Source organism: Buteo buteo, chromosome 13, assembly GCF_964188355.1.
Source record: "Buteo buteo chromosome 13, bButBut1.hap1.1, whole genome shotgun sequence".
NCBI lineage: Eukaryota > Metazoa > Chordata > Aves > Accipitriformes > Accipitridae > Buteo > Buteo buteo.
In genome coordinates this window covers 10678463-10699878 of record NC_134183.1, presented here as the reverse complement: position 1 = coordinate 10699878, position 21416 = coordinate 10678463, and the positions used below count along the sequence as shown (strand labels likewise).

General features: G+C 50.2%; 4 protein-coding genes across 4 annotated transcripts in view; 3 read left to right on the top strand and 1 right to left on the bottom strand.

The window, feature by feature from the left end:
* ITGA11 (integrin subunit alpha 11) overlaps positions 1-3005 on the top strand; it is a 54114-nt gene extending 51109 nt beyond the window's left edge. The window contains exon 30 of the mRNA XM_075044667.1: positions 1850-3005. Coding sequence (XP_074900768.1) covers positions 1850-1864 — 15 coding nt within the window. The 3' untranslated portion in view covers positions 1865-3005. The remainder of the gene's footprint in view (positions 1-1849) is intronic.
* A 136-nt stretch (positions 3006-3141) lies between these two features.
* FEM1B (fem-1 homolog B) lies at positions 3142-9407 on the bottom strand. The gene is made up of 2 exons (XM_075044668.1): positions 8818-9407; positions 3142-6225 (listed from the first exon to the last, which is right to left on the bottom strand). Exons 1-2 carry the CDS (start codon positions 9063-9065, stop codon positions 4590-4592), a joined length of 1884 nt encoding a protein of 627 aa, XP_074900769.1. The 5' UTR covers positions 9066-9407; the 3' UTR covers positions 3142-4589.
* On the top strand, positions 9204-11864 carry LOC142038554 (uncharacterized). The gene is made up of 5 exons (XM_075044014.1): positions 9204-9396; positions 9443-9889; positions 10224-10486; positions 10615-10811; positions 11034-11864. The coding sequence occupies exons 1-5, from the start codon at positions 9204-9206 to the stop codon at positions 11197-11199; spliced, it is 1266 nt and encodes a 421-aa protein (XP_074900115.1). The 3' UTR covers positions 11200-11864.
* A 221-nt stretch (positions 11865-12085) lies between these two features.
* On the top strand, positions 12086-21015 carry CLN6 (CLN6 transmembrane ER protein). The gene is made up of 7 exons (XM_075044670.1): positions 12086-12298; positions 13386-13500; positions 14268-14366; positions 16559-16747; positions 16860-16915; positions 18421-18543; positions 19793-21015. The coding sequence occupies exons 1-7, from the start codon at positions 12216-12218 to the stop codon at positions 20079-20081; spliced, it is 954 nt and encodes a 317-aa protein (XP_074900771.1). The 5' UTR covers positions 12086-12215; the 3' UTR covers positions 20082-21015.
* The last annotated feature ends 401 nt before the right edge of the window (positions 21016-21416 follow it).

Genomic DNA, 21416 nt, shown 5'->3' with positions numbered 1-21416 from the left:
GTACACATATATATATATATTTCTATACTGTCCCTGTATACACAGCTCCCGCCCAGAGTGTGGAGCAGCGGCTGTTGCCCACCAGTGCCCGTCCCCGGCGTGCGGCCGTACCTCTGCTGCAGCTGGATGGCTGGTGTCTGATAGCCTCTCTGTGCCCTCGCAGGAAGGAAAGCTGCACTTTTTCATTCCCATTCAGTCAAAACTCTCCAGAAACACAATTCCAATTCCTCTCTGCAGCGCAGGGGCTCAGGGAGGATGCCCACCCTGTGGGACACGAGCCCTGCTGCAGGCTGCTCTTTACCCAAACCGGGCGTGGAAGCATCAGCCCTTCTCTGAAAACACAAAGAGGGTTTGTTACTGCTGAGAACTTGGTTAAAGCTACTTGCACCGACAGCTTTTATCAATTTAACTTACAACAGCGCAGGCAAAGCAGTTGAGCTGCTCCACACTGGTACTTCGGGTCACAAATTTACGCTCATGCCCAGGGAAGCCTCGGTGAAACAAGCTCTCTTAAGCCGCCCCATCTGACCCCCTCGACAAGAGGCAGCTCTCGCCATCCTCAGATAAACTAACTCATTAATTCTGCACCTTGACATATCCTGACCAGGGCGACACAGCCCCAGCCAGGGCCTGATCCGGCAAACCCTGCTGTGAGCGCAGCGGGGGACGAGAGCAAACAGGCACCGCTGCCACAGCCAGGACGGGGCTCGAGGCTGTGGGGGTCCCTGCAGACCCACGTCTGCAGGGCCACTGGTCCCCCACCAGGCACCCTGCAGCAGCAACAGCAGTGGCAGGGCTGGTATGCAAGCCCTGCCAAACACAAAAAACTTGAGTCCCGTCATTTGAAAAAAAATAAAAAAGTGACTTGTTTTCAGAAAACCATTTTCTTTACTAAAAGCCAAGTGCTCTCCCCTGCTTGCTGCTGCTGAGGCTCTGAGGTAAAGTTGAGCAACATTTGCCTCCACAGAGATGCAGAAGCCTATGGGATAAGTGAAAACCTCAGCTTTTCATGCAGCTACACAATGCCGGGACCAGCTAGGGCTCTCATCACCACCTAAGGACCATGGTTTAAGCGCAGCTGACCCAAAGACAAGCATGTAAAATGCCAGCTGCAGCTCCCTCCATCTGTGGTGGCACTGCCCTTCTGCTCGGGCTCACATCCCTCCGGCTAGAGGGACCGAGATTCCAGGTTTGCATCCTACTGAGTGTGGGCTGGCCTCAGGAAGGTATATTTTTAAAAACCAGTCTGCTCTCCAACAGCAGCTCTCTGCACTGAGCCAGCTCTATAAATAACAGACCACCACCTGTGGGCACACACATGCCTAGTCCCTGGCAGAGGTGATGTCACACAGCTCCTTTTTCCCAGTGGAAGGAGCACCAGTGGGTTTTGTACAGATTTTTATCAAGAGCTTTAAATAACTCCCACAAAGACACCAACCGCACTCTTCCAGCTTTTAATGCTTGAAAAAGAAATTTCCAGACTAAGGAGAGGGATGGTCCTGGGACGCCAAGAGCCATGATGGACTTTGCTACATCCACCAGTGTGCAGAAACAGGCACCCACCTTTTTTTTTTTTTTCCTATCCCTTGGCCAAGAGGTTTTACTGCCAGAGTGCAGGCAGCAGAACAGCACGTCCATGACGCCACCTTCCCGGGCTGCAGACAAGCAGGAACCCGTCTTCATCAGGAACTGGGACAAAGACCAGGGACCACACCTGAGATGGGAGCAGCTTTAACATCAGCTGCTCCTTCCATAGCACAGACCTTCCCCCTCTTTATAAAAAGTGCTTTGCAATCTACTGACAAGAAGTTTTATTGCTGCTTCTGGTAACAGCATCCTCTCTCTTCAGGTCTTCACATACTGAAATCATCCCAGGAACAGCATGAACAAAGCAGAACCTCAGCAAATATCCTGCAATGGAGCCAAAAGCAGGAAAGGATCAGAAAAAAGCTACAGGAAGGGAGAAAGAAGCAGCTTTTCCACAAGGTCATTTGGTGTAACATTCTGTTTCTTATTAAAAAAGCAGAATTGTGGGAGGAGCAGCTTCTGTCACCTTATTATTACCTACAGATATTTCAAGCATGCACGTTTGTTCCAAGAACAGTTTTATACAGGTATTTCACAAGAACACAACACTTAGATAACCCCACGTCAGAAACAGATCCTGAGAAAAAAAGAAACAGTGCAAGGAAATACAGTCTTAATCAATGATACAGCAACTCGAAATGATTTCCAATCCAGAACGCTTTGTTATACAGCAAGCACTATGAGTCACTGCAAGTGTTCAGCCCTCTCCCCTCTTTCCCCCTCACTCTCCCAAGTCAAACAGACTCAAGGACCACTGACTCTCATTTTTAACTACAGGCACATCACAAATTATAAATGTGCAAGTGCAAAAAGGAACAGCAAGGCACCAGAGCCCTGTTTGAAGCACATGGCACAGGGTAACAGAAGACTTCTTTTCTGTAACACATACACACCAGTTCATATACTGGTTAATTTTTAACCGAGTCAGCTACCAGCAACTTTTTACTACCTAAATAATAACTACCCGGTACATGGTCTCAAGTTGTTCAAGTTTCAGGTTCAAAGCTTTAGTGGTAAGGGACACAATCCCCAAATGGGAGACTAAAAGCATTCCCCGGTTCTCGCGATAAGCCACAGCAACTTAAACATTTTTTTGCATTTCCAACAAGCAGGCTAAAAATCACCACTATAAATTCTCAGCAAAACTGCAGCTTTCCTGATGACTTCTGATGACCACATCTCAGCACACAGGACGAAGACATTTAGGTAACAATTTACAGAAACACTAACACCTTCCCAACCATTTGACAACATCCACTTGTTGCATTAAGGCCCCAGGCAGCCGAATTTAGCTTTGCCGTTTTGCCCGACCTTTGACTGCAAGAGTCATGGTTTTTTAAGTGCAGTAGTTCAACCTACCTGAGATACAAGTGACAGACACATTTTTCATTTTAGGTCCTAGTTTCTAGCAGAGCAAAGTTTGCAGCTTAGAAGACACGGTATTTCTGAAGCTTTTCCCTTGAAGTAGATGCAACAGCCAGGCTTATGGTACCGCACAATCCAAGCAGCGCTATTCTGCTTGGCACTAAACAAAAATTAACAGTTACAAGCTAATTCCACATTCAATGTTTATTTATTTGTAATACAAATAGAAACGTGTGCCCAAATCTCGCCTTAAAGTTCTACCCAGATTGTTTAAAAAAAACCTACAGAACATTCTTTCATCATCTTACAGTTAAAAAGCTGCATTTAAAATAAACAGAGTTTTCAGTAGCCTGTCAAAACAAGTGACATTTTACTGTCGGAGTATCTGCAACTTCTACCAAGGAGAAGTACTTTCTCAAGCAACAGCATTATTATACAATCAGTTGCTTACCATAAAAGATCTTATGATAGGACAATTTTTTAAAAATCAGGTTTCATAGAGATTTTCATAATGAAAGGAGTAAAAATCATGAAAAATCCTCAAGTCCAATTCAGGGAGGCACAGACTCCACGCTTATTGGAAAAGCCAGTTTCAAGCAGTTTCAAGGAAGACTCTCTTTGGCGACAGACTACTCCATTAGGAAGATACAGCATTTGGAATCCAAGAGTGCAGTTTTACATACTTTGAGTCAAAAAGGTGCATGTTGATCATTGAAACAACAAAAAACAAGTTAAAAGCATTTTGAAATGTTGGGACACACACAAACACAAATACCCTATAAATTTTCTAGGTATCCATGCATGATCTTTATATATGAGCAACTTAGCTACATAAAAAGAAACCATGACTCCGGTTCATTTCGGTCAATGTGCAAGTTCCTTTTTCAAAAGTTATTCAATACTTACTGTAGTAGTGTAAATGAAGAGCTTGATATTTCAACTGTTATTAGATGAACATACCATAGCTGAATTTAAACCTGTATTTCCTAACAGAGCATTCCATATGTCTGTAGCTGTTGATAACTGCTGTTCAAAACTTAATTAAAAAAAATAAAAATTTAAAACGTTACCAACGTCTTCAGCATTAACTGAAAGGCATAAAAAGATGGTGAGGTATGAGAGCAATGGACTGCTCTGTATGTCGAGAATTCACTTTTAACCAACTACCACATAATTTCTAATTGTCCTTTCCCACCTCACTCCAAGAAGTTTTAAAATTTGCAAAGCTACTGCCTCAGTAGCGCGGTGACACAGGCTTTCAGAGGTGCCTTTGTAAATAACTACCTAAAGCACTCGGCTGCAAATCGTAAGTGGAGATGTGTTATCGGAAAGAAAACATTCTGCACAAGTTACATTGGGATTCTTTTCATTTTGTTTACAAAAACAAGAGATAACGAAGCAATTCTTTTAATCAAAAGAAATTACCAAAATCTCAAACATCAGATTTGACTACAAGAAAATGATGTGGCTTTTCTCCCTGCCCAAGGTCTGCATGAGAACTGAGGCTGCAGACTGAATCCAGAGGAACCCAAAACCAAAAGAATAGAGAAAAACAACTCCATGTACACATAATGTATTCTGCTGTCTGCAATTGATGTCATCCCAGGATAGCACCACCACAAAAGATTTTATGTTGCCTAGTGAAACTTCACAAATTCTTCCAGAGTTCTGGGGATCTGGTTTTGGTAGCTGATGTTATAGATCCGTACTGCTCGGGCAGCCAGGCACTTGAGACTCAGCTTCATTTGAGTTTTAAGGAGTATTTCAGACACCCCTGTTGTACTTTTATCAAGAGGGGTTTTCTTCTGCTTGTTCGTCATGTCTGTATGAGCACCAGCCTCCACCAGGCTAATGATGATGGAATGCAATGTCAAGAAGTCACTGATGGGCCTGTGATATTGGACAATGATGTGGAGTGGACTATTCCCTTCATTGTCCACAGCGTTGACGTCAGCACCACAATCTAGCAAGAGTTTTGTGACAAGTGCGTTAGGAAAGCTGCAGACATCATTCGTGTGGAAGTCGTCAACCGGCGTACTGGAATTGACAGCATGATGCAGCAAACTAGAGCCATCCCGAGTTCTGGGATCGAGGTGAATCAGGTTATAAATCTGTTTGTTGATTCGCGACTGATCCTCTTCGCTGCACTGCGTCTTGGTAGAGATGCAGACTAAGTAGAGAAAGGTAAAAATGTTGCATTCGTAGTTGTCCATGGCTGTGTGGATGTCAGAGTCTTGGGTGGTTTTGATCCGGGACATGCCTTGTTCTATTTCCAAGACGCTGCACCTCAGAACGCTCTCAATGTCCTTGGCTTTAACAGGCTCATTTAAGTGTATCATCTGAGAAAAGACTTGAGCAAACCTCAGGAGGTCCTTATGAGTGTTCCTGTTGCCTTTTTGCCTTAGATGCAATGCATGAAGCCATAGCTTGATACACTGTTCAAACTCCATGTTATCTGCATAAACAGCCCCACGGTAAATAATGGGGTGAGAAACATCGATATTGTCTGAGCCCAGAATTCTTTCCCGCACAATGAGGCCCTCCATGTGAAGGGCATCTCTGTCCTGCCTAATAGACTCTAATTCCTGAGGAGTCCTGCATTCAGTCCTGTTTCCATAAGCTTCAATTTGTGGAAGAACTTCTTTTTCAATTATATTCTCACTGTCTCGGTACCTCTCCAGCATCGCTAAATATAAATAGTGGTAAGTCTTCATTATATCATAGTTTTCTCTGTCATTTGCAAATGAGGCACCCAGAAGTTCCAGAGCTTCAATCCGGCTTCTCCTATCACAGTCGGCGTGAGCAAGCAGCAGCTCTACAACATCAGCCTTGCAGCTCTCGGCAGCAACTTTCAGCGGAGTCATCCCATGGCCATTCACCATCATCGCCGCCTTCCACTTGACCAGCTCCCTCACTATTTCCAAGTGGCCGGCTTCGGCCGCGAAGTGCAACGCCGTGGCACCGCAGTGGGCTTTGGCGTTGGGATCAGCATGCTGCTCAAGGAGGTACCTCACCACATCCGTGTGGCCTTTGTAAGCCGCAATCATAAGGCAAGTGTTGTCGTACTTGTTGGCAATGCTGATGTTGGCATTGTTTTCTACCAGGTATTTCACAATGTCCAGTCTGCCATCGAAACACGCGGCCCTCAGGGGAGTCGAATTGGTCACCGTAGTGTGATTCACATTGGCACCGTGACTCACCAGCAATTTGACTACTTCAAAGTGGCCGGCTCCTGCTGCACACCAGAGAGCTGTGGCTCCATCAATGACAAAGCTGAAAATGTAAAGACAGAAACAAGCAGTTAAACTGACGCTCTTTCAAAAGCATCTTTTACAGCCAGCCAAGCAGTAGGGAACAGGCACGTACGCACCCAGCCATTAAAAAATATTTTATAGCCATCCTATTTTTGTACTTGAAGGAACTTACCCAGATAGCCAAGATAAAAGAATGAGGGACTTATCAAGCACACAGAACTCTCAAAGAAGCGTTAGAAGCTGAAACTTCAAAGCAGCCAGGGGATTTAGCCACATTTTGCACTAGTACTTCCTGGGCTGCTTTGGAGATCCTACCTGCAAGCTCCAGCCCTCAGCCTAAGGAGGTTTCAGGAAGAATAGTTACAAAAATTACCACTTCTTTGATGCCTTGTGCCAGAAACTGACACATTGAAGAAAGAGAGAAAACTCAAAATTGACATATTGACATAAAAAACCAAACTCAGACATGATTAACAGTACAGCTATACACTACACCAGCCCTGGCAGCAAAGCTGGCTGAAGAATTTCATATCACTTCACTCGTTCTCTCGCCCTGAGCTGCAAAACTGCAACCACTTCTGCTGCGCTGACACTTCTTGTTTGAGAGACCGCACAGTAAACCAGCAGTCTGGTTACTCAAATGGGACTCCAGGAATAAAAAAAGCAGAAGTTCTTCTGAGCCGGACTGTTTCAGAGATCTGTTTTACATCATAGCCTTGTAGACAGCTTGCTGGCACTGGTAAACAAGGGGACAGTTAACTTCAGCAAAGCATCACCGTTTCTTAAGTTGTTTTCATTCCCAAATACAGCACGTTGTGTAACTACAAAGCTAAAGGCTGATGTCCTTTCTGTTGTCCTGGTTTTTGAAGCAGCACTTAAATGTAGAAACAGGTGGTGTTCACATTGCAGAGAATACACACTTGAGGCACATCCCAAATCACAGAGGAGGGACAAATAACTTATTTCCCTATGTCCAAACAGTCACGTTTCCCAAAGTTAAAATATCATAAGACACTGACTTAATTCTAACTTTAACAGTGATTTTTATCATTTTATGAAGTTCTCACGTAGCTCAACAGGAATAGAAGTGTGGCTGTTTGTAAATCCAACACCTCTAGACAACACTCCAGAAGCCGTTTAAGAGCTCTGGCATACAGAGATGTCTACACCTTTAGTCACAGTAAGAAGTTCCTTGTTTTGTAAATAATCACACTAAAATACTTTTATATTAAAACCAGAGGAAAGTCAGGGCCTAGGATTTGTTAATGAACAGGAGGTAATTCATTGGTGCAGAGGTATATATTTACAAGTCAAAAGCCTGGAGCCCAAACAAGCAGAGCTGCTGTGCCTGTGCCACCTTATCCCAAGAACGACAATAATGCCGGGATCACATGCCGCCTCTCTTCTCACCAGGCTGCGACTCCCACTGTGCCCATTGTGTTTCAGACAACACCTCCTTTAATCTGCACCAGGCAGAGGCTCTGGCAAGCAGATCACCATCCCATCAAGGCGCAGCAGGAGAAAATTCAGCGGCAGAGGGGGGCTGACAGCCCTTCCTATCACTTTCTGTCAACAGAAACCCTTTCTTTAACTGAATTTGGGGCAGACCTCACCCTAGGTGTTCCCAACCAGTTTTTGCTTGTGGAAAAAAAGGGCTGGAAGAGGAAGAAAGAAAAAAAAAAAACAAACCAAACCACACAGGGAAGTCGGTTCCTCCCCCTTCATTCAGCATGTAAGAACCAAGCCAGTCTTTCCCTGGGCGAGGTGGAGCTGCACAGGCATAACTCCAGCTCATCAAGTAGGAACCAGATGAAAGATATCCACGGGGACCCATCACGATCTCTCGCTCAGTATCTGATGCGAGCTCTCCTCTTGGTGCAAGCTACCTGCAAAACCTGAAGCTGTTCAAAAGACCAATCTACCTTCACGATTAGTCAGCCTTATGTTGAAGGCCAACATATGGGCAAGAACTTGATGAGCACTGTAGGAGATTTTAAAAACAACATTCCTCTTTCCTTGTGCTGTGGCAGCACACCGCCTGAGGACCCAGACATCACAGCCAGGCTTCTCCCCAAAGAGTGGTATCAGCACCGCTGCCCCAGTCGGGTCCCAGCTGAGGGTCTGGCACCCCCTTCCCTCCCTTTCTTCCCTTCCCATCCTAAAATGTCACATTTCGCTCCCAGCCATCCCATACCTTGGCTGCCAGCAGCCAGGAAGGGATGTTCCTCGGGATGTCTGGGCTGGACACCAAAAAACTCTCAATTTGAGTAAAACAAGGCCCAGCTCCCGGTGCGCAGCTAGCACCTGACCCTGACCCGATGCTCACTGTCACCCGCGGCACAGAAATGTCACAGAAAAGGCCGTTTCAGCACAGCGAGAGAGAACGCGAGATGATGAGCTCGCTGAGGAGCTCTCTAAGCTGCGGCGAATATTATTCCGTCTGAAGTTTCAGGTGGAGGATCTCGGAAGGCCAAAGGCATTTTTACGGCTACAAAAACAACCTCCCTAACGCCAGCTGGGCAAACGACGGGGTCCTGAGCCCTTACACCGTGCCGGTACCGACACTGATTTCTGGTTGGGGCAGTGCCGGGCGGCAGCCAGCTCTACGTACCCGTCGAAGCGGACCGTGCCGGTCTGCTGGGTCTGCACGCGGTAGTGCTCGAGGAGCAGGCGGACCACCTTGGTGTGGCCGTTTCGGGCGGCGATGATGAGCGGGGTGGAGCGCTGCCCGCCGTGCTGGCTGACGTAGCCCAGCAGGTACTTGATGTCACTCTCGGAGCGGTTGAGGAGCAGCGCGGCCAGGGTCAGCACTCGCCCCTCGCTCGCCGCCTTGTACACGTACCCGGCCAGGCCCTCCATCGCCGCCTCCTCCTCCTCCCGACTGCGGCCCCGACGACCGGGTCGGCCTCGCTCGGGCCTACCGGCCTGCCCCGCCGCCGGGGCGGCCTCTCCCTCCGCCTCCTCCTCCGTCCTGCCTCGGTGCCCGGCGGGGGGCACATGCGGCCCCCTCGGGGCCAGCCGCCCCCCGGGCCCGGCCAGCCCCTGCGGGCCGGCGGCGAGGCGGGGCAGCCCCAGCGCCCACCGCCGCCTCACCCGTCCCGCGAGTCCCCGCCGCCCGCCCCGGGCCCGCGGCCCATCCCCGCCGCCGCCGCCGCGGCTCAGCTGTCCCGACCGGGGACGCGAACCCGCGGCCCGGCCGCCGGCCCCGCCCTGCGGGGAGAGGCGGGACCCGTTAGAGCGGCAAGGCACGGACCGGGACCGGGACCGGGACCGGCGCCGCTCCGCCGGCCGCAGAGGGCCGCGCCGCGCGCGCGCGGGGCACCGCTACGGGTCGCCGGAAGGGCCCTGCCGGGCGCGCGGCGGGCACGGGCGTCCGCCGCCGCTCCGCCCCCGCCGCCGACTCCGGAAGGGAAACCGGAAGCGCCGCGCCCTTTCCCGTTTCCCCCTCCGACCCCCCCGGCAACCGGCGGCAGCGCACGGACGTTCCGCCCCGCGGGCGGCTCACGACCCCGGGGTGGCGGGGACGAGGCAGCTTCCCCTCCCCCGGGCACCCCGGTGCTGCCCGCCCGCCCCCGGGGCCTCACGGCCCGCTGTCCGGCCGGAGGCTGCACGGCCTCTCCTAGCCTGCCCTCCTCGGGTGGCCTGGCACTGGGCCGGGCCCTCCCGGCTCGGGTTGGGTTGGGGTGGGTTGGGGTAGGTTGGTTGGACTGGGTTGGGTTAGGTTGGGTTCAGATAGGTTCAGCTGGGCTGGGTTGGGTCTGGTTCAGTTGGATTGGGTTGGTTGGGTTGGGTTGGGTTGGGTCTGGTTCAGTTGGGTTGGTTGGGTTGGGTTGGGTCTGGTTCAGTTGGATTGGGTTGGTCGGGTTGGGTTGGGTTGGGTCTGGTTCAGTTGGATTGGGTGGGGTTGAGCTGGGCTGAGTTGGGTCCAGCTGGGCTGGGTTGGTTGGACTGGGTTGAGCTGGGATCAGTTGGGCTGGGTTGGGTTTTGTTTGGTTCAGTTTGTTGTTTTTTTTAAAGAAGGGACCGGCAGCATTCACCGCCTCGGCCATGACTCCACCCCGACAAGCCTGTCGTGCCCAGTCTCAGCACACGCAGGAGCTTTGGCCTTGGTTTCAGGGACGCCATTACCAGCCTCACTGCACACGTATCAGCTTAACCGAGAGCTAAATGCAACCCACCTGCTTGGCCGCCTCTCCTTTCCTCTGTACAGATCATCTCCCAGAGACCTTCGGGAGGTGCCCCACGCTGTGACCGGTTACCTGAGACCAATAAAGGCCGCGGTAAGTAACGTGATACACAACCTGTGCCGCTGTCTGTTGCGTGGCATTGTTCTCAAGGGGATACGGTATCAGCCGTATTAATAGTTAATTTAAAATCATGCAACTGGAGCTGCAACTCTTGTGGAAAGTTTCATGCAGGCCGGGCTGTGCATTATGTATGGGAGCAGCAGCCCGGCTGCACGGCCAGCATTGCCAAAAGGAGCCCTGGAGAGGCGAGAGGGAAGCAAGTCAGGCCGCGGTCAGCTCTGCGGTGTTCAGTCAAGGAGGATCAGCTTTTAACAGCCACGTACGCATGTAAGGTACAGCGTGACAAGCAGGGTTCATGGTAAGTTTAAGTGGAACCTGTCTCCATTACCTCAACTATCTCCTCCACTTTTCAAGGATATTTTTTTTTTCCCAGCAAATCCTGCCCAGCTGCCACTCGTGTTCCCCCGTGGGTTAGCATGAACGGCGCAGAGAGGGTCCCTTGAGGAAGCGCCAGTGCTACCACTGGCCATCCCTCCTGGCAGCACCGCTGAGCAGAGGGACTGAGGTCTCTGTTCTGCAGCTTCTTGGAGCCTCATCAGCTTTGGTGGGTCCAGCTCGCTGCGGTCCGGACCACGATTCCTCAGCAGAAGGCTATGGCGCAGCTTCAAGTTATCATCCCCAGTTACCATCTCAGCAACACCGCTGCGCGCAGCCACGGAAACAGAGATGCGAATGTGTCGGTGTAGTTACTGCAGAGCTCCCAGCTCTGTGTAAGCCCCTGAGCTCCACCGTGCTCAGCGTCAACAGTCCTCGAGCTGCCCAGGAGCAGGGTCAGAAGCCAAAGGGTTTCAGTGCATCAAACCACTTAGTCTATCAAATCCCTGTTTCCCCTTAAACCAGCAGCACATCTTAAGCTGTATCTCCTCTCAAGGAGCTCTGCATCTCCTGATTTAGACCCTAAACTACAAGTCTCAGGGAGTGCAAATTAAGTCCCAGAGGGTGCAAATCCTTCCCTGCCTCACACTTTTACTGCCCATGAGTTGTCCCAACCTGACGGCATTTATCCAGGCAAAACGGGGGAGAGGGAGCAGAGCATGGCATCCACGTCTCCCGACTTATCGGAGTAACGATGTCCATGTGCTTTACGCCGTGCCGGTGCAGAACACAAGTTATTTCGTTCCAGGGGAATGGAGACGAGACCTGCCACACGTAGTGATTTGCTCGTGGTGATAAGCCAAACCTGTGGCAGAGCCAATGCTGTGCTCCACCACCTTATTTCCATCAAACCTCGGGCTTAAAACACTACAGTGATTGCGTGGGACGGGCTGTATTTCCCACCTCATACTCTGCCAGCCTTTTCCCACCTCCGAATCTCATTTTTCTTGGCCGGGTGAGGACTCGTACGGAGAGTACGCGGCTGTGCGTCAGGGCCGAGAGCTTTTCATCGAAAGAGCAATTAAGGAGTTAAATACCGTCCTTCTCCTTTTCCTCGATTTTAAACCCACCAAAGATTATCCACTCCTGCTTTGGAGAGGGAAGGGAAATACAATAAACTGCCCGCATTTTGCACGGGGAGGGGAAGACCGCCCCGGGCTGCGCTGAGCTGCCCCCGCCCCGCCCGGCCGGGGCGGTCCCGGTGCTACCGGCCGCGCAGCCGCCGCTCGTCCCCCGGCGCCGAGGCGGGGCCCGGGCGGAGCCGGGCCGGGACGAGCGGGACCGGGACCAGCCGGGACCGGGGCCGGGGCCGGGGCCGGGCGGGCACATGCAGGGCGCGGCGCGGCGGCGACCGTTCCCGGCGGCGGCCCCGGGCTCCCCCCAGCCCGCCGGGCCGCTCTACCCGGGCAGGTGAGCGGCGGGGACGGGGGGGGGGGGGGACGGACACGGGCACGGGACCGGGACACCCCCTCCCCGTTCCCCTCGGGTTCCCCCCCGCCCTGTTCCCCGGGGGTCCCCAACCCATCCAGCCCCGCTCCCCCCCAGGTCATCCTGCCCCAAGGTCCCCCAGGATACCCCAGCCCCCCCAGCTCATCCCCTGGCCCATCCTGGGTACCAGCACGCCGTCCGGGATGCTGCTGTTGTCCAGAGTATCCCGGCGGGTCGGGGTCCCCCAGACTCGTGTAGGGTTTCCCCACTCGGCCCCGCAGCCTTGTCCGGGGCATCCTGGCTTACCTGGGTTATCCCGGCTGGTCCAGGGTTTGACGGCCTCTTCCAGGGAGCCGCAACTCTCCCGGCTCATCCAGGGCACCCCGACTTGTTCAGGGTACAACCATGCTCCTCCTCCATCCGTCGGGTTTGGACCACGGGCTCGGGTGGCACGAGCTCGTGGCTGATCCGGCTGATGCCATTCTGGTCTCAGCACCACAGAAGAGCGATTCGTCCACTTTTCCCATAGGGAGGTGAAGGTCCGGTGGTGCTGGAGGGTTCTTTGATGGAAGGAGTTCAGCGGGGTTGGATCAGGCCTTGCTCTGCAAAGGCAGAGGAGGAGGATCTTCAGAGTGGAAGATGAAGGTGATAGTGTGTCCAGAGCATCCCTGTGGTTGAGTACCACCAGGCATCAATGCATTTTTAGCGTTCAGCAGAAGTGCCATGGGAGTTGAATTTTGCTTTGTCATGCAAAAGTTAAAAATAGTTGCACTTAATTCAGCACTTAAGCTTTTCATGCTGCTTTTGTGCTCACTTCTCAGCCAGGAAGAGCCTCCTTTCAGGGACATGCCAGTTTTTATTAACAATGCTTTGTCTTTCTGTACTGCCTCCTCCTCATTTTGGCGTCTCAGCCTTGTTGTTATTCCACAGATCCCAAAGCCCAGAGATGCACTGGCAGCCAGGGAGATACAGGTTTTGTGTGGGGATGCAGACCTAGAGTCTGCTTCCTGCCTCCTCAGAAACCTGTTATATGACTTAAGGCTGACACTGTCACTTCTGTCATCTCTAGGCATGGAGCAGTCAAGAACGAGGACACCTTCAAGACCTCCCCATTTCATTTTGATCTGTGGTTCTACTTCACTCTGCAGAACTGGGTGCTGGACTTTGGGCGTCCCATTGCGATGGTGAGTGTGGCAGAGGCAGGCATGCTGCTTTGCTTGCGGTCGACATATTTGGGGTGGAGGACAGGGAGGCAGAGCCATGGTGGTCCCCTGTAGACCCATGGGCTGTTTTCTACACCAAAGGGACTCCCTTGAGGAGCTGTCCTTGAGATGAGGACCACTGTGATGTACTGGTATAACTGGTACCAAGCGTGTTGCTCCAGTCACGGGGAAGTTATCTGGGAAACTTGTTCCAAGTCATCCATCCCTCAACTTGGTAGTTTCATAACAAAAGTTACCTGGAGAGGTTCCTGCTGCTCTTCCCCATACCTTGCCTGTATCTCCGGAGCTTGGGACTCCTGGTGTCCAGATTGTGCAGGGCAGAAGTGGCCATTGCCCTCAAATGTAATTTTTTATTGCTGGCATCTGCACGTGGCAGAGGGTTAACGGAGATCCACTGCTGCAGGACTCTGAATGCCTTGCTTGCTCGCTCAGCCACACAACTTCACGGCATTGTCTTTGGGCAGCACTGCAGGAGTGAATGGCTGAGATGTAAATATGCTGTGCGTTTAGCACTTACTTCCAGATTGTGCTTTTAGGGATGCTTACTGCAAGAATAGCTGCCCAACTTCGTTACTAACAGCTGCATGAAGTCAAGCTGACGATTAGAAAGCAGCAGCAGTCCAAAGCAAGAATTTTCTCCCTCCCTGCCTTTCAGCCAGTGATGGGGCTGTAATCGCGAGCTGGGTGGTGAGGATATACTGATGTGCTTTTTATTCCCCCCTCCTCAGATAATCCTACCTTTGGAGTGGTTTCCTCTAAATAAACCGAGTGCTGGAGATTATTTCCACATGGCTTACAATGTTATCACGCCATTTCTTCTGCTAAAGGTAAACCTTGAGGTGCAGGTGTTGCATTTTTTTTAATATTACTGGTGTAAAAACAGGCTAAGAGTTTGTTAGGAACTTGGTGAACAAATGTTAGTTATTCACAAACTCCTGCAAGTGAGCTGGCCCTACTGTACGTTAGAGGTTTGCCACTTCAGAAAGAATTTGTGATGCCACCTTTTAAAGAGCAACGCAGTGACCATCTTAATGCAACTCAATTTCCTGCATATACAAAGCAAATCACTTTCCCTGGGAACTCTGGATTCAGGAGGAGTCAGAGCCCTTCTCCCTGGCTGAGCCAAAGCGTATTTTTAGACAACATCCATCCATGACTTAAAAGATTTTATGAGACAGCTGGAACTATAGTAGATTTTCTGAATTGTTCAGAGCTTAATTACACTTGCTCTTCGACATTAGAATTGTATGTTTAGCTTGAATTTATCTTGCTTCAGCTGCCAGCCACTGGATCATATAAACCATTTTTGAGGTTAAAGACTGTCATATCATTAGAAATCTTCTTATATTAAATACTTAGCAGCCAGAAGATGTGAGAAAGCAATTATAAATATATTTTAACCTTCATTAGCTAGAAATTGAATTATGTCCTAAGATGTAAATTATTCTCTCTCTCCTGAGTCTGTCTGGGAGATTTTAAATGCCGGTATGGCCAAAAAGGAATATTCAGGATCGAAGTCCTTTGGGTGATGTGAAAGCTCTGAAGCTCAGTCTGACCCATCACAGTCTGACACAGCCAATTTCTGCAGGCTGGGTACTCATCAGGTTAAAATTTTCTATCTTGGACTTCCCTGGCAGCACAGCATGAAGGGTTGGTCCACAGAAAAAAAACCATTTGTTATTCAGGATGCATTTCTTTTGCCCAGTGTCCCCTCAAAGGACATGTCCCACTGTCTTTTTCCATCAGACAAGAGCTCTCCTGGACCTTTTGCTCTTCTTGTCCTCTCTGACTCCTCTGACATACATACAGCAGATACAGAGAAAGGGAAAGTTAAGCCTCAAAATGAAATACAAATAAGGAGCTTTTCACTGTTTATGAAGGGCTGCAAAGCTGATTTGGCAGCAGGGAGATAGGAGGCGAAGGTGGCCCAGCTGATCCTCAGGCTGGGCTGATGCTTCCCCCCTGACCCATGGTTCCCGAGGCCGGCTTGGCGTCCCCTCCAAAGCCTGAACCACTTGAGCTAGGATTTACATCTTCTGAGGTCTTCCCTGCTTTGCAAGCTGAGTGGGGAGCTCCTTTCTGGAGAGAAGCTCCTGCTCCTCGTCCCTAGCTAGGCTTGCAAGAGCTCACCCCGGGCTCTGAGGAACATCGGGCTCCCTGCCAGCGTCACGTGCCTGCCTCCACCCAGACCTAAGCAGACCATGAGATGGTACAGGGAGAGCTCATCGCTAAAGCTGCTGTTCAAAAGGTTGCCTCAACTGGTTTTGCTAGCAATTAGGTATTCCTAGATATGGGTTTAAACGCAGCTTCCTCTTTAGAAGCAAATACACAGAGAGGTGAGTCCAATTCCATTAGGAAGGAACTAAAAACCCCAAACAGTTCAACAAGAGGCCTTTGAAAATCATCCAGCAGAGAATTAGAAAGGAGCAAGTGTCTCTTAGCCAGGGAGTGAAGTGCATGTGCTCAGCTGGAGTGCTGCTGGAGGCTTTCCCTGCCACTGGAGGGCACAGCCAGCCTTGCAGATCCACTCAGCAGAGCAACTAGAGAAGGCAGTTGCTTTTTTGTTTCTCATTAATCGGTTTTGATCACATCTGGTGAAGAAATTGCTTCAAGTGCTGTATTAGAAGTACTGGATCACTGATTCGGCCTAAGCGTTGACTCAGGTTGTGGGTGCTGCTTTGCAGAAAGGTTTAACAAGGGCAAAAAATGTGGTTTTCTTGTTGCAAACAGGGATAAAGTGTGTATTCAAGCCTGAAAGCCACGTAGGCTGATGCAAATGTGTCTGAGGAGATGCATTTAGGGAAAGTAGCTGCAATCAGGGAAGCTCGTTCTGGTGCGGTTGCACCGCTTTCCCAGGGGGGAAAACTGTTTCCCTGCTACACCTGCAGCTTTCTGCAGGCCTCTTGCTTGGTTTTTTGATGATTTTTTGCAAAGCACCGTGAAGTCGAAGAGGGCAGAACTTGTCACGTATCTCTGCTGGTACCTTCTCACTGTTCAACACGTCTCTATGTTTTTTTAGCTCATCGAGAGATCCCCCAAAACCTTACCGAGATCAATGGTCTATGTCAGCATCATCATGTTTGTCATGGGAGCCAGCATCCACCTAGTCGGAGATTCCGTAAACCATCGCCTGATTTTCAGTGGCTACCAGCACCATCTGTCTGTAAGAGAGAATCCCATCATCAAGAACCTGAAGCCAGAGACACTGGTAAAGAGGCTGCATTTTATATAAGCACTTAAAAAATATATTAATTGCTTGTTCTTGTTCAGTAGCATCCAGTTCCCTCTGCCCTTTTAAATCTCTTTTTGGTACATTACAGATTGATTCCTTTGAGCTGCTGTACTACTACGATGAATATTTAGGTCATTCAATGTGGTAAGCAATTTACAGTCTATCTAGTGGCCTCAGAACGTAATACAAGGAAGGGCAGATCTGATCTGATCGTAGCTTAATACGTAAAAAAATAAAATGCAGCTGATGAGAGCTGGCTGAGGATAATGTTCTCATAGCCAGTGTGATTACAGTGGATCTCTCCCTTGGAAAATCACCCATTCCCCCTAGTTTTGTCTCCGTCTCAGTGATATTTCTAGGATGTAGCAGTTGTTTGATGGCCATAGGGGCCAGAAGAACGGCTCGTCAGGTCTCACCCCTCAGCCACCTTCCACAGGATACCCAGATAAAGAGACAGGTTACAGCGCAGGTCTGAGGGCTCCGCAGACTCCTTGGCTGTCACCACCCACATTTTTGCTCCTCTGGAGGTTGAATCCAAAACAACCTGACTCTGCCCAGTCTCTCTAGCCCTTTGCTCGCTCCCCTCCTTTGCTGTGCATCTGTTCAGTGACCCTCCAGCAAGAAGGAAGGGTTGCTCACATGGCGAGGCTAGTGCCACCCAGTAACAGAGACCATTTGACCGTGGTGATCCAGGGAGCTCAGTTAGGGTCTGATTTCAGCACTATCGCCCCAAGCCAATTCTAGAAATGCTTGTTCCAGCTGGACAGCGTGTTTCATCCAGCATGGCTGCATTTTCTGACCCAGGGGCAGGTAATGCTGGTAGGGCCCGCAGGCTGTGGCAGGTCCCATCAGCACCCTCCCGCCCACATGAGCAGCACCAGGCACTGTAGTTGTGTCCCATGTCCTGCTGCTCTGCCTGCACCGAAGACCCCAGGAAGGACTGTCTGGCCCTTTATCTGCTGCCAGATAATCCTGAGATTGCTCAGAGCAGAGGGAAATCTCTTCCCCATCAGGCTTTCCCGGTTTATTTATTTACTGTTCCTTGAGCGCTGTGAAGCAAGCAAATCCTGTCCTTTTAAATAAAAAAGGGCTCTGTTAGGTTCTTGAAATCCTGGTCCACGTCCTGCTTTCCTGCAGTTCAGCTTTTAACACAACACTCTTACACAGCCTCTTAGAGTCTGAGAGTGTAACAGATGCAATTGTTTGATGGAGCACTTGAGCCCAGCATTTGACCTAATCAGCAAACTTGGGCTTTTCCTGCCAGAGCCCCAGAAGTCGTCTTATCTGCAGGAGCACTCGGTGCAGCCAGGACATACAATAGCCCTGCACCAGGCACCGCCAGCCCTTCGTCTGTCATATGGACAGAGCAGTAATCTTGTAGCAAAAGCTGTGATGCTGGCAGAGAGGTGATGCCCTGACTGGCACCGCAGGACCCAACGGAGCAGGACCCCACACCGCAGTTACCCGCTGTTTCACCTGCCTGAGCACATGTGGTCAGAGCAGGCTGGGTGGCCTCTGCTTCTGCTCTTTCACCAAATTAATTCACGGGCTCAGCATAGGAATTGGTTATGTGCACAGTTTGGATTTGGGGGGGTGGCTGAAACACCTTCCAGGGTCACACCACCAATTGGAGTTGTTTATGTTTGTAGGTATATCCCTTTTTTCCTGATACTGTTTATATATTTCACTGGCTGCTTCACCCCTGTTGAAGAGGAGAGCAGGATGCCAGTGGCTGCCTTGCTTCTGATGGGGCCCAGCAGCCTTTATTACTGGTAAGTGGCTTCTGCCCCCTCTGCATGGGTGAGGGATGAAGAGGGAGTAATGCAGGCAGCCCCACAGCATGCAGGCAGGAGTTCTCCATTTCCCAGGGCAGAACTTGCTGTAGCTTCTGCTCTGCAGGTCTGGAAAATCAAATCAAATCAAATCTTGTTGAAATTTGTAGCTGCTTTAGCCTTTGCAAGCTGGGACAACTTCAGGGTCACCCCTCAGCACTCCTGTCCCTGCTCAGGGTGTTTTTTTTCAACGACAGTCAGTCATATTGTTACTGCTGGAGCTCCGGCTTCCAGCCTCCGTGGTACTTGCCGTCTGCCCCCCCACCAAAGGCTGCCGCTCATTGTGCTGTTAGACAGTTCCTCAATGATTTTGGGTGGGATGGTCACCCAGTGCCTGCAGCCCATCCGCCAGGTCTCAGCTTGTTGGTGGCAATGGGGATGCTCTTAGCAGTTGTCCAGGCATTTTACAGAGAGCCCAGGCCGCCTGTGTGATGCTCGGATGCTGCCTCCTCAGCTCACCCTGCGGGTCCAAATAGCCTTTTGAGAGAGGTCTTATTTATTTCCCATTTTCATTAGCCTCATCTTCCCAAACGGTTTCCCTGATGGCAGCCAAACAACTTTTCATTCATCCTCAGAGATGATGTTCTCTCTTGCCTGTGGCTTTGCCCCCTGCTGAGACTGGTTTTGTACAGTAAATTAATTTTTGATAGTCAAAATCATCAAGATGATTTGGTCAGTTCCCAGTTACCCCATTGCACTTCCTTTAAATATATCAGCATGAATCTGTGCAGTTTGTGTGCTAACGATTTAAGAACAAGGGAGTGTAATTCCTCCTTCCCCCTGCTAACACCCGTTCAGGACTGGCCACTGCCAGATACAGCACAGGGGGAGCAGTGGATTTTTGGACTAAATAAGCACAACATCCACAGGTGGGAGCCACAGTCTGGCTTTGGTTCTGCCTTTAAGCATCCCATTCACAAATCCCCTTTCAAATCCCAGACTGGGCATGCATTTCTTTACCCATTCTCTTAATGAAGCCCATAGCTCAGTTGTTAAATTAGTGGTAAGAAACGTGAAAACAAGTAACAGCTTAAAAGCTGGCAGTAGAAAGCAGCACAGCTTCATCTGTCTGGATGTAGAGTAGGGAGAAGGGGGAGATGTTCACCCCAGGTAAAGCTGGAAGTGCTGGGGGCTGCTGTCGCTCAATGCTTTCTCCTGGGGGGCACTAACATGTGTTTTTGCTTTGTAGGTATCTCGTGACAGAGGGTCAGATTTTCATCCTCTACATTTTCACTTTCTTTGCCATGATGGCTTTAGTGATGCACCAGAAACGCAAAGGACTTGTCCTGGACAGCAATGGGCTTTTTCTGTTCTACTCCTTCATCATAACACTGGTCCTCATTGCTGTTTGGGTGGTTTGGCTGTGGAATGACAAAATTCTCAGGAAGAAGTACCCTGGCGTGATCTATATCCCCGAGCCATGGGCATTTTATACCCTGCACATGAACAACCTCCATGCAGCAAAGGAAAGTTTATAAGTTTTGATATTTTAGAGTGATTTGAAGAAAAAAAAAAAAATCTAGTTTTTCTAATGTAGATGTATTTCAAATAAATTCCTGACCAACAGTAGCTGCAAGATGTATGGTATGTTAACTAGAGCTAGCTAGGGAGGGGGTGTTTGAACAAAAGGGAAAAATAGTCTTTCTGACTTAACGCTTTAAAGCCAGGGTCGTGGCAGGGGAGCCTCCCCTGGCTTTGCACCAGCCAGCCCTCACAATTGCACAATGCAGTTCCATGCTGGACTTTTTCGGGTGCTTAGGGGACAGCACCAAATCCCTCCCGTATCGGAGTAGGGCCGCAGCATCCCAGCCGCATGGTGGTCCACAGCACTGGCGAACACCCATCCCACCATCACCACCCGAGAGAGCATCCCGGCCTTTAACAGGAGCGGTTTGCTGGGAAGTCGGAGCACTCTCGCCTACCCCATGTCTTGGCGCAGAGAGGCGTATCCGCTTCTCCCAGCCAAGTAAACATGCTGGGAATGGGCTGAGCCACCCTACCTTGGATCTGAATGGCAGGTCTGCTCAGCCATACCTCCCCAAGAAGTCCTCCCAGGGTCCTGGCCATCAGTGCCTGCGCTGCTGAGCACAGGTGTTGTGCAGAAAGGGCCGGACTGGTGGCAGAGGCAGAAGGGCCAATTCCCCACAAACGCAGCCCGAAAAGAGCATCAGGCAGGGGGCTGAGCTCCAGCATCGGCCCCGTTCCCATGGGGTCTGTGCTGCCATCAGGTTCTGCTCCCGCTCACCACTTCTCCAGCCTCAGGTGATGGAGCTGAACTCCTGCAATGCCAGCTGCATCCCTGTGATGGTTTATGTCTATAAAACTTGTATTAGAGCCCTGTGTGACAAAATCCAAGTGGTAGAAGAAAAAAAGCTATTAGCAAAACATACTGAATAAAAATATTTGGTAAAAGTTGTGACTTGCATTTCTTTTTGAAGCAGCTCTGTTCTTTGAATGGAAAATCTTTATCCCATGAGATTTAAGGACCCTGAATGTGTCATTGTAACAGAGCAGGGTCTACCCTGGGAAGGGTCTGGTCCATGCTACAGTGGTCACTACGGCCACTAAATATTTTGTTCTTGGGCCTGGATCTCCACCACCACCTGGCATCAGGTACTTCATCCCCCTGCGCATGTGCTAGCCCTGCCTGCACAACCGCTGGGTTTCTTTTCTTCAAGCACCCGCAGATCCAGAGGAGGAAAGCGCCCATCCCGCACCAAGCCAAGCTGCTGGCTCAGCTTTTTTTTTGTAGGGGACGGGATGGGACAAAATTGTAGATTCATGTCTAATACTTGCTTTTCAATGTCTTGAAT